The sequence below is a fragment of the Cherax quadricarinatus genome, chromosome 5 (genome assembly GCF_038502225.1).
Source record: "Cherax quadricarinatus isolate ZL_2023a chromosome 5, ASM3850222v1, whole genome shotgun sequence".
Taxonomy (NCBI): domain Eukaryota; kingdom Metazoa; phylum Arthropoda; class Malacostraca; order Decapoda; family Parastacidae; genus Cherax; species Cherax quadricarinatus.
In genome coordinates, this window is record NC_091296.1 from 10,432,227 (window position 1) to 10,442,608 (window position 10,382).

Here is a 10,382-nt window from a genome sequence, read left to right on the forward strand (position 1 = left end):
TTTCCATAACGGAGTTATCACAATATAATGAGGACAAGCATTCCGGAAAGAGAATGGGAAAATTTATCACAATTGCTCGGGGCATGATAGAGTAAGATATCCGTATTCCAGTAAGGTCCACGGTATAAAAAAAAATCGGTGCCGGTTGGGGAGAGCTGTTTCTAAAGATCATAATTAAGGAAATAAGTTTATTTAGGTACAGGTAGGCATAAGTACAATTATCATATATTGTAACATATATGTAAATTACATAGGATAATCCCCAAGTCAGTAATAATAATAATAATAATAATAATAATAATAATAATAATAATAATAATAATAATAATAATAATAATAATAATAATAATGTTTACTTTAGCATGATAGATGTTGGTACAAAGGAGTGTAATAGCTGAGTGAACATGCCAAAAGCATTTCGGGCAAACTTAAGACCATATTTATAATGACAACAGTGTTGTCATTGTAAATATGGTCATTAGGTGAGTTACAATTAATACAAGAAAAGTGAATATTCTATTAGTTCACTCTATATGGCTTTAACAAGTTAGGTAGAGAAGAATTACAGTTTTGATATAATGTATAAAAAATACAGTATTACAATTTTAAACGAAGCTGAAGCAATTTTAAGTCTGAAGTAGTTTACCTGGAGAGGATTTCGGGGGTCAACGCCCCCGCGGCTCGGTCTGAGACCAGGCTTCATGGTGGATCAGGGTCTGATCAACCAGGCTGTTACTACCGGCCGCACACAAGCTGACGTACGAACCACAGCCTGCCTGGTCAGGTATTGACTTTAGGTTCTTGAAGACAGCCAGGGGTCTATTGGTAATCCCCTTATGTATTCTGGGAGGCAGTTGAACAGTCTTGGTGATTAAATAGTTGAGTAATCATCAAGGACAATTTACAATAATGAAGTATTACAGTTTAGTAGAATTTAGTGGAAACATTTATTCCCGGGGAGAAAGAACCTCAATGGAAACAGGTCATATTATGGACGGACCGCGGTGAACAGGGTTACCCTAAGGAAAACTCAAGTAGACAAATAGTTATCCTAGGGGAGGAGTCCATTGGAGTCATTCTGTGTGAGGATTCATTTGAAAACAGAATCCCAGGGAAGGACCCTAGTGGACAGTCATTCTAAAGCAGGACTTCAGTGTAAATAAGGAGAATCAGAATGGGAACACGTTACCAGAGGAGTTCCTCAAAGGTAAGTATTGGGCCCATTATTGTTGACAATATACATAAAGGACATAGATGAGGGGAATAAATAACGAAATTAGTTTGCCGGTGACACTAAAATAGGCCGTCAAATAAATTCTGATGAGAACTGTGGAAAATACTGTATATATTTTCCGGAAATACGGTAATTTATAGGTAAATAGATGCCCTATATTGTATTTTTAAAAAGAAGTATGTTATCGAAAAAAAGTAGAGACACTCGCCATCTTGGTTTTTGAATTTGTATTAGAAACGTTGGTGAATGGGGAAGAATTTTTCGTGCTCTAGAGGTTAAAATTGTGCTGACACCTCTCAAATAGGAGGCGAAATTGGTGGATATGCATTCCTGCATAACTTGAGATATCAGGCGACTGGACAAGACCTCTCCAGGAACCTCAGATAAGCTCTCTAGATTTGTGTGCAATTCTGGCCAGCATTATTTTCATAGATTTAGAGTGAGGTTTTCTGAGTATGATACACATTAATCTCCAGCCAAATTGGTGAGTGATATTAAGATATATTTTCCTTCTGTTATGTAATTGTGTATATATATAACCATTTATTATTTTTAATATACATTCCACAAACTTATATATTTACCAGTATTCCTGGTGTATGTATATTTCATTTAATTAATAGGTCCAGAGCAACTTGTGGATATGACAGTGGTAGGTATCGAAGGGGGACATTTTTGTGACCTAGGTGTCCCAAATTCATACTTGTCGATGTAACTCTGATAAATAATAATTATCTTTGTTATCATTTACTGTTATGTACATAATTAGTTATTCAAATAAATGCAATTTTCCACAAGAACACTACAATCTAATGTAGACAGATGTAAGGTTCTATACCTGGAAAAAATAAAATAACTATGCCACCTATAAACTAGATCTCAATCAAACTGCATGCGAAAGATTTAGGAGGTGTAGATAAGTTGAGTAAACTCCCAAGAGACGTCACTGAGACAAGGACTCTGGGTAGTTTTATACATAGGTTGAACAGGTACATAAATGAGTGTGAGATGAGCCTGCCTAGCATGGGCCTGTAGACCTACAGCAATGCTCCTTTCCTATGTTCTTACGGCAACAGTCATCTTAGGAAATGACAGTGGAAAGTCATTGTAGGGAAGACCCCAGTGGGGATCGTCAAACTAGGAAAGGACCTCAGTTGAAACAGTCACCCTAAGAAAGGGCCCTGGTGAAAAAAAGTCATCCTAAGTGGGAACATTTTTCATTGTGGATGGTCCTAGTGACAAAAACAATCTTAATGAAGGACCCCAGTGAAAAGTCATCCTTAGGAAGGGCCACAGAGGAAACATTCTATCTGATAATGTATCTAATGTATGTTAAAATGTACTGCTCCATAACCTATATTAATATAGAGTAAGAACTAGTATTAGTCTGCCCGAAATGCCTAGGCATGCTAGTGGCCTTTCTTGCAATTAATATTTTATAACATGTAAACCACACATTGTAAGCTTGACAGGGAAATAAACTTTTTCATTTTCAAGGACCCCAGTGGAAACAGCCATCCTTTGCAAGGACGCCCGTAGAAACAGTCATCCTTTGCAAGGACGCCCGTAGAAACAGTCATCCTTTGCAAGGACGCCCGTAGAAACAGTCATCCTTTGCAAGGACGCCCGTAGAAACAGTCATCCTTTGGAAGGACCCAAAGAAAACAACCATCCTCGGAGAGAACCAAAGTGGAATTAGTCTCATCCTGGGAAAAGGTTCCAGTAGACACTCCTCCTAGGGAAGGAACCCAGTAAAAACAGTCATTCTAGGGTAGTACCCCAGTAGAAAATCTACCTATGGAAGTAATAAAGTTGGTAGAATTATCGACAATATGTAAAGTAAAAGGACACAAGTGCAACTAATGTGACATTTTATTGTGGCAACGTTTCGCTCTCCAGGAACTCTGTCAAGCCGTTACGGCTTGACAAAGCTCCTGGAGAGCGAAACGTTGCCACAATAAAATGTCACATTAGTTGCACTTGTGTCCTTTTACTTTACAACCTATGGAAGGATCCTTATGGAAATTGTTATGCAAGCGAAAAGATCTAAGTGGAAACAGTCCCTACAGAAGAACCCCAGTGAAAACAGTCAACTTTGGGAAGGATCCTCCTTTTGGCTTAGCGCTTCTTTTTGATTATATTAATAATAATAATAATGGGAAGGATCCTAGTGGAAATAGGCAATTTTGGGAAGGATCCCTGTGGATATAGTCATCTTAGGAAAGAACCCATATGGAAACAGTCATCTTAGCAAAGGATCCCAGTTGAAATAGTCATCCTTGGGAATTACCCCAGCGGAAATAGTCATCCTTTTGAAGGACCCGTGAAAATAGTCATCTCAGAGAAAGAATCCAGTGGAAATAGTCATCATGAAAAGGAAGAATCCCAGTAGAAAGTCAACTAGCGGCTTCATTTAGTAAACCTGTTTAATAAACCACAACGACGGCCCAGTATTTCCGGCAGCTGCCTGTGTTGTGTCTGCTGCTGTTGCTACTCAACAAATCAATAAGCTGTAACAGAACATTACCACCATCCAGCTACAGGTAGGGAACTGCTACCCTGGCCATGGTAGTGTGCATGTGGGCTCTCTGCTGTCTTGGGCATCACTAATTGTAATACAAAGTATAATTTTTCTCCTTGATTCTTGAGAGATAAGATAATGAAGGACTCGTTACTGCTTAGGTTGTGGTGACCCTTAACTGTAACAATAATAACAAGAAATTAAGGTTTTTAGTTAAATTTACAGATGTTTTGCAAACTCTTGTTTTAAATAATTACTTTCAATGGGAAAGTCTGTTCAGGGGTGTGCTTTGTAGTTAGTACAGGGCCCTTGGTGCGAGGAATTTGATCTGCTCTACCCCAGTGGAAATAAGTCACTGACTTTTTGGGTTATCCGAGGTAATTTACACATATATGATAGTAGTTGTACTTATGTGTACCTGTGTCTAAATAAACTTACTGAGCTCAGACATGATTACCTATTCTCCCCTACCAGAGAGGTGCCCTAATGCTAGTGAAATGCTTTTGATCAAAGAAATTGGAGCTATCCATCTTTTGCTTAGATAGAATTTGACCCCCCCCCCCCCCACCATTCCTGACGTGCTGTATGACCCCTGTAAGTAAGTAAGTAAGTGGGTTCAGTGCTCTCCCATGAATATAATAATAACCTCCTCTTTAATAGTAACAAATGATTATATATAGATACAGGTGCATGATTATTACTATAGTGAAAACTACTGTACAGTAGTACTTTGTAACACAAGGGTATTTTCAAATTTGTATAACTGAGATGTAATCCCAGAGTTGAATCAGCACTAATTTTTTTAAACAAATTTAGTTATGCATTCACAGGGATGTGCTAAATCTGTATGGGTCATATAGTGCCTGCAGAATAATTGTTAATTAAGTTTGATCCAGCATCAAAGCACCCTAATGAAGAAACTGTTATATATTAAAAGAGCTTAACCTAGGATATGTATAATTTTGAAAAACTGTACATCCCAGTTGTATTTATCACTTGTTCTTCAACAACAACAATAATAATAATAATAAGAATCCTTAAAAGCATTTAAATTGTATCCTGGTTTTGTTAGAATAAGGGCTGTTGAGGTGGTTCGGACATGTAGAGAGAATGGAGCGAAACAGAATGACTTCAAGAGTGTATCAGTCTGTAGTGGAAGGAAGGCGGGGTAGGGGTCGGCCTAGGAAAGGTTGGAAGGAGGGGGTAAAGGAGGTTTTGTGTGCGAGGGGCTTGGACTTCCAGCAGGCATGCGTGAGCGTGTTTGATAGGAGTGAATGGAGACAAATGGTTTTTAATACTTGACGTGCTGTTGGAGTGTGAGCAAGGTAACATTTATGAAGGGATTCAGGGAAACCGGCAGGCCGGACTTGAGTCCTGGAGATGGGAAGTACAGTGCCTGCACTCTGAAGGAGGGGTGTTAATGTTGCAGTTTAAAAATTGTAGTGTAAAGCACCCTTCTGGCAAGACAGTGATGGAGTGAATGATGGTAAAAGTTTTTCTTTTTCGGGCCACCCTGCCTTGGTGGGAATCGGCCAGTGTGATAATAAAAATAAAAAATAACTTTTTCATTCATGGTGATTTTTTTTTTTGTTACTGCTTGATATATTAGGCTCCAAAATTATTGTACTACTTATTTGTACAGTATATGTAATTTTTTATGTGGTATTTGATCCTATATATGTTCTAAGGGAAGTTAAGTTGGAACACTATAATTGAGCTTGTTGAAATTTTCCATCATGTAAAAATTATTGTATAAATTTTGCTTGCTTTTTTTTTATTCTCTAGTCTTGGTATGGCTCCTTAAGTAAAATAATAAAATATAATACTTTTGGGTGCACTGCACTGTGCTGCAAACTTGCTTTATATGGTATTTTATATGGTTAGACCAAAATCTTACCCCCAATAGAAATAAATCACAGATTTTTTGGGGGCATTGTTGTGATATAAAACTTGTGTAAAAACTTGTATTAATTCAACATTGGTAGGTCTGTAGATGAATGGTTCAAAGAACCGACACATTAAATTAGACACATGTGCAACTCTTGGGTATCTTTATTGAGGAAACGTTTCACCACACAGTAGCTTCATCAGTCCATACAAAGGATAAACTTGAAGAACAGGAGTTTATCAAGTTTATACACAAATAACCCGCACATAAAAGAGAGAAGCTTACGACGACGTTTCGGTCCGACTTGGACCATTGACTTTGTCAATGGCCCAAGTCAGACCGAAACGTCGTCGTAAGCTTCTCTCTTTTATGTGTGGGTTATTTGTGTATCGTTCCAGTCACGATATTGTGCCTTTTTTGTTATTTATCAAGTTTATCCTTTGTATGGACTGATGAAGCCACTGTGTGGCGAAACGTTTCCTCAGTAAAGATACCCAAGAGTTGCACATGTGTCTAATTTAACAACATTGGTAGGTCTCATGGATATTGTTACAAATGTTGAGAGGCTCAAAAAACTTAAAATGCCGTGTCGAGTTCCTTCATTAGCCTAAATCACACAATCACTCCCTATTTCAGGAAGACCTGGTTTTACACCAGTACTGTTATGGCATACTATTGATAACATTATTGCCCAGCTGATGCTTTTTATGTATTTCTAAGAGCATAATTTTTTTTTTACTTTAACAAGCTTTAACCTTAACATGTTTGAAAGGGATAGTGATGAAATGGTAAAGTAACATCTAAGATGAAGCCGACTTTCTGTAAGACACGAGGAAGTTAGTCTTAAAAGTGACTAGAAAACTACTGTCAACACAACTACATTCTGTCGCATCTGCTAGAAAAATGACAGGATGGATAATGAGAACCTTCAAAACGAGGGATGCCAAGCCCATGATGACACTCTTCAGGTCACTTGTTCTATCTAGGCTGGAATATTGTTGCACACTAACAGCACCTTTCAAGGCAGGTGAAATTGCTGACCTAGAAAATGTACAGAGAACTTTCACGGCGCGCATAACGGAGATAAAACACCTCAATTACTGGGAGCGCTTGAGGTTCCTGAACCTGTATTCCCTGGAATGCAGGCGGGAGAGATACATGATTATATACACCTGGAAAATCCTAGAGGGACTAGTACCGAACTTGCACACGAAAATCACTCACTACGAAAGCAAAAGACTTGGCAGACGATGCAACATCCCCCCAATGAAAAGCAGGGGTGTCACTAGCACGTTAAGAGACCATACAATAAGTGTCAGGGGCCCGAGACTGTTCAACTGCCTCCCAGCATACATAAGGGGGATTACCAACAGACCCCTGGCAGTCTTCAAGCTGGCACTGGACAAGCACCTAAAGTCGGTTCCTGATCAGCCGGGCTGTGGGTCGTACGTTGGTTTGCGTGCAGCCAGCAGTAACAGCCTGGTTGATCAGGCTCTGATCCACCAGGAGGCCTGGTCACAGACCGGGCCGCGGGGGCGTTGACCCCCGGAACTCTCTCCAGGTAAACTCCAGGTATCTTTTATTACAGAATCCAGTGTATTTCACAGTTGCACAAAATTCAATTTAAACCAGCAAATAATAGAGCCTACTAGACTGGAGAATACACTAGACCTCATCTTCACTAACAATGATGATCTGATAAGAAATATCACCATATCAAAAACAATATACTCAGATCACAACATAATTGAGGTTCAGTCATGTATGCGCGGAGCCCCAGACCGACATAATGAGATTAGTCACGAGGGAGCATTCACCAAATTCAACTTCAATAACAAAAACATAAAGTGGGACCAAGTAAACCAAGTCCTAACCGATATAAGCTGGGAAGATATACTAAGCAACACAGACCCCAACTTATGCCTAGAACAGATTAACTCGGTAGCACTCGATGTATGCACAAGGCTTATTCCTCTAAGAAAAAGGAGGAGTAGATGTAAAACAGAAAGAGACAGGCGCTCCCTTTACAGGCGACGGAAAAGAATAACAGAGCGGCTAAAAGAGGTCAATATATCTGAAATGCGTAGGGAGACACTGGTCAGAGAAATAGCAAGCATCGAACTTAAGCTAAAAGAATCCTTTAGGAGTCAGGAATCGCGGGAAGAACTAAAAGCCATAAATGAAATCGAAAGAAACCCAAAGTATTTCTTCTCCTATGCCAAATCAAAATCGAGAACAACGTCCAGTATTGGGCCCCTACTTAAACAAGATGGGTCCTACACAGATGACAACAAGGAAATGAGTGAGCTACTCAAGTCCCAATATGACTCAGTTTTTAGCAAGCCGCTAACCAGACTGAGAGTCGAAGATCAAAATGAATTTTTTATGAGAGAGCCACAAAATTTGATTAACACAAGCCTATCCGATGTTATCCTGACGCCAAATGACTTCGAACAGGCGATAAATGACATGCCCATGCACTCTGCCCCAGGGCCAGACTCATGGAACTCTGTGTTCATCAAGAACTGCAAGAAGCCCCTATCACGAGCCTTTTCCATCCTATGGAGAGGGAGCATGGACACGGGGGTCGTCCCACAGTTACTAAAAACAACAGACATAGCCCCACTCCACAAAGGGGGCAGTAAAGCAACAGCAAAGAACTACAGACCAATAGCACTAACATCCCATATCATAAAAATCTTTGAAAGGGTCCTAAGAAGCAAGATCACCACGCATCTAGAAACCCATCAGTTACACAACCCAGGGCAACATGGGTTTAGAACAGGTCGCTCCTGTCTGTCTCAACTATTGGACCACTACGACAAGGTCCTAAATGCACTAGAAGACAAAAAGAATGCAGATGTAATATATACAGACTTTGCAAAAGCCTTCGACAAGTGTGACCATGGCGTAATAGCGCACAAAATGCGTGCTAAAGGAATAACAGGAAAAGTCGGTCGATGGATCTATAATTTCCTCACTAACAGAACACAGAGAGTAGTCGTCAACAGAGTAAAGTCCGAGGCAGCTACGGTGAAAAGCTCTGTTCCACAAGGCACAGTACTCGCTCCCATCTTGTTCCTCATCCTTATATCCGACATAGACAAGGATGTCAGCCACAGCACCGTGTCTTCCTTTGCAGATGACACCCGAATCTGCATGACAGTGTCTTCCATTGCAGACACTGCAAAGCTCCAGGCAGACATCAACCAAATCTTTCAGTGGGCTGCAGAAAACAATATGAAGTTCAACGATGAGAAATTTCAATTACTCAGATATGGTAAACATGAGGAAATTAAATCTTCATCAGAGTACAAAACAAATTCTGGCCACAAAATAGAGCGAAACACCAACGTCAAAGACCTGGGAGTGATCATGTCGGAGGATCTCACCTTCAAGGACCATAACATTGTATCAATCGCATCTGCTAGAAAAATGACAGGATGGATAATGAGAACCTTCAAAACTAGGGAGGCCAAGCCCATGATGACACTCTTCAGGTCACTTGTTCTATCTAGGCTGGAATATTGCTGCACACTAACAGCACCTTTCAAGGCAGGTGAAATTGCCGACCTAGAAAATGTACAGAGAACTTTCACGGCGCGCATAACGGAGATAAAACACCTCAATTATTGGGAGCGCTTGAGGTTCCTAAACCTGTATTCCCTGGAACGCAGGAGGGAGAGATACATGATTATATACACCTGGAAAATCCTAGAGGGACTAGTACCGAACTTGCACACGAAAATCACCCACTACGAAAGCAAAAGACTTGGCAGACGATGCACCATCCCCCCAATGAAAAGCAGGGGTGTCACTAGCACGTTAAGAGACCATACAATAAGTGTCAGGGGCCCGAGACTGTTCAACTGCCTCCCAGCACACATAAGGGGGATTACCAACAGACCCCTGGCAGTCTTCAAGCTGGCACTGGACAAGCACCTAAAGTCAGTTCCGGATCAGCCGGGCTGTGGCTCGTATGTTGGTTTGCGTGCAGCCAGCAGCAACAGCCTGGTTGATCAGGCTCTGATCCACCAGGAGGCCTGGTCTCAGACCGGGCCGCGGGGGCGTTGACCCCCGGAACTCTCTCCAGGTAAACTCCAGGTAACATATATTAGTGAACTGCCAAGATTAAGAACAACTTAGATTATTATTATGCATTTTGCAGACTAATTCCTCCTGGTAACCATGGCAACCTTAGAGGACCGCCTGTTAGGTGAGAAGTTGCAGTATTATTGCAGTAGCTCTGAGGATGAAGATGGTGATGACGATGACGATGATGATGAGAGGAATGAGGACTCAAGCCCCGGGAAGGAAGCTGATTTGCCTTCCCCACAGTCTGAGATAAGAGGCTGGGAAGGAGCATCTGCCAATGCAAGTGTGAAATATATTTGTGAAAGGATATGTCAAAAAATATGCTCTGTTATTTACTCTTTTTTTTTTTATGTGTGTATTTATTATTGATTTTCTTCAGAGGATGGTACATCCACTGTCATCCACACTTATGCTCATTACTTCATTTTGCACTGTTCTTTATATTTTGGCATTGACTCTTTTTCCTGCATCTCTTGCTGAATCTCATACTTTGAAAGTTATCTCAAATCTCAGTCTTAGGTATATCCATTCTCTTTGAAACTTTACATACTATATGTAATTCCTAATAATTGATTGCATCCAAAAAAAAAAAGGAATTTTATTTAGTCTTAGAAGATATTCAGTTTTTCAGCTCTTTCAGCTTT

At 40.3% G+C, this 10,382-nt stretch overlaps 1 protein-coding gene and 1 long non-coding RNA gene across 5 annotated transcripts in view; one reads left to right on the plus strand and one right to left on the minus strand.

Moving 5' to 3' along the window:
* LOC138854816 (uncharacterized) overlaps window positions 1-10,382 on the minus strand; it is a 640,137-nt gene that overhangs the window by 549,574 nt on the left and 80,181 nt on the right. The gene's annotated exons all lie outside the window — the stretch shown is intronic.
* LOC128684844 (phosducin-like protein) overlaps window positions 3,560-10,382 on the plus strand; it is a 372,671-nt gene continuing 365,848 nt past the window's right edge. Inside the window, exons 1-2 of one of the 4 annotated variants that reach the window (XM_053771137.2) lie at window positions 3,560-3,777; window positions 9,812-10,017. In XM_053771137.2, the coding sequence (XP_053627112.1) occupies window positions 9,832-10,017 (186 nt within the window). In that variant the 5' untranslated portion in view covers window positions 3,560-3,777; window positions 9,812-9,831. The other 3 variants (XM_053771140.2, XM_053771139.2, XM_053771138.2) reach the window with 3 other exon arrangements.